This window comes from Palaemon carinicauda, chromosome 3 (assembly GCF_036898095.1).
Source record: "Palaemon carinicauda isolate YSFRI2023 chromosome 3, ASM3689809v2, whole genome shotgun sequence".
Lineage (NCBI taxonomy): Eukaryota > Metazoa > Arthropoda > Malacostraca > Decapoda > Palaemonidae > Palaemon > Palaemon carinicauda.
In genome coordinates this window covers 121,320,675-121,322,676 of record NC_090727.1, presented here as the reverse complement: position 1 = coordinate 121,322,676, position 2,002 = coordinate 121,320,675, and the positions used below count along the sequence as shown (strand labels likewise).

At 34.8% G+C, this 2,002-nt stretch overlaps 1 protein-coding gene across 1 annotated transcript in view; it reads left to right on the top strand.

The window, feature by feature from the left end:
* The window catches only part of LOC137637827 (rhodopsin-like), a 1,802-nt gene extending 1,101 nt beyond the window's left edge, over window positions 1–701 (top strand). The window contains exon 2 of the mRNA XM_068369938.1: window positions 1–701. This exon is cut by the window's left edge and continues 467 nt beyond it. Coding sequence (XP_068226039.1) covers window positions 1–664 — 664 coding nt within the window. The 3' untranslated portion in view covers window positions 665–701.
* Window positions 702–2,002: the final 1,301 nt, after the last annotated feature.

Here is a 2,002-nt window from a genome sequence, read left to right as displayed (position 1 = left end):
TGTTAAGGGTATTGCAGCAAAACCATTAACCAGCTCTGGTGCTTTGCTACGAATTCTATATGTTTGGGGTCACACTTCACTTTGGTGCATGCTTCCATTTTTCGGATTCAATAGATATGTTCCTGAAGGTAACATGACTGCCTGTGGTACAGACTACCTCTCTGATGATCTGTGGGGCCATCTTTACTTGTACTTCTATGGTTTTGATTGCTTCGTTCTTCCTCTGTTCATTATCGTTTATTGCTACACATTCATCCTGAAGGCTGTTGCCAATCACGAGAAACAGATGCGCGAACAGGCCAAGAAGATGGGAGTCAAGTCTTTGAGAAATGACCCAGAAGCCAAGAAGACATCTAACGAATGCCGATTGGCCAAAGTAGCCCTCATGACTGTTTCACTTTGGTTCATGGCATGGAGTCCTTACTTTGTTATCAATTTTGTAGGCATGCACTACAAGCCTTTCATTACACCTCTCTTCACCATCTGGGGCTCGGTTTTCGCCAAGGCCAATGCTGTGTACAACCCTATTGTTTATGCCATCAGTCACCCCAAATACCGAGCTGCAATGGAGAAGAAACTGCCTTGTCTTTCTTGTGCCACTGAAAGAGAGGAGGACTCTGCTGTATCTGAGGACACCTCATCTGTCACCAATGAGAAGTGCTAAACGCATATGAATTGTTGGGTTTGAACACTGCTTGATTAATGACTTCCTCCGAAAATAAGAATCTTCCCAAGACTACGAAAAAAAAATCGACGAATAGAGGACTCATACCTTTAAAATTAAATATTTCCTTATGATTCTTCTAATTTCATAAAATAAATCCTTTGCATTTGTGGAATCTTTCATTATATCCTATTCCAAATTAAAATCAAAGTTCATTTTTAACTTCTATGGCCTATATACCCTAAATATTAGGAAAACATCTGGAAATATATGTTACGAAAGTTAGTTAACTTAATTCTGATACTAATATATAGTGGATTCGCATGGTAGAAAAAAAATAGCAATTGAGATGCTCCATAGTTCTTTCTAAATCACATATTATATAGATCTCCCCTTATTTGATAAACGGCAAGAATTTGACTATATATATATATATATATATATATATATATATATATATATATATATATATATATATATATATATATATATATATATTTATATATATATATATATATATATATATATATATATATATATATATATAAGAGGCCATATGATCTGAAGACATGCTTCACATCATTGATAGTGTTCCCTTCTTCACCACCTACATGGTCTAAATGTTCAACATGGTCTAAATGTTCAAAATCTTTAAACAGCCAACAGATGTCTTTCATGTATACATCGCATGTCCCCTAACCTAAGACATCACACTTATTCAATAGTTGTAATATGGATGCTCAGGGAAACTTAGACATTAGAATAATGATAGACTCCCACTTGCTATTTAAAAAAAAAAAAAAAAAAAAAAAAAAAAAAAAAAAAATTGGCAAATGAGGCTGATTGATGACAGATACCTCCTGAAAAAGAATAAATTACAAATAATTAGAGTGCTTTGTTCACAATGAATCTCCTGTGGCACCCAACAACATGCCCAGCCAAGCATGGAGCATCTAGAATCATTGGGTATCTTGCAAAAATTCAGGTTTGGAAATCAGGCTTTTGAAAGACACATCAAACAACAAAGAGCAAATGAGGAGCGACGTTGTTCAAAGGCTTGAAAATACAAGAGGGAGCAAAATCGATGGGGCAAATATATACTTGGTGTGCACACAGTGGCAGATCTTGGCTAAAATCAGTGGGGTGCTGCTGAAAAAAGATTGTACCCTTTGTTTTAATATTGTGGGAAAGGGTTAAGAAAATGTATTTAGAAACTTGATAGAATCCTAAAACAACAAAAATAAAAAATAAAAATGCTTACCATAACCTAAATTGTTACTTTTCAATACTTCTCTAATCATCATCTCATACTTCACACTTCCTAGTCATCAGTCATGT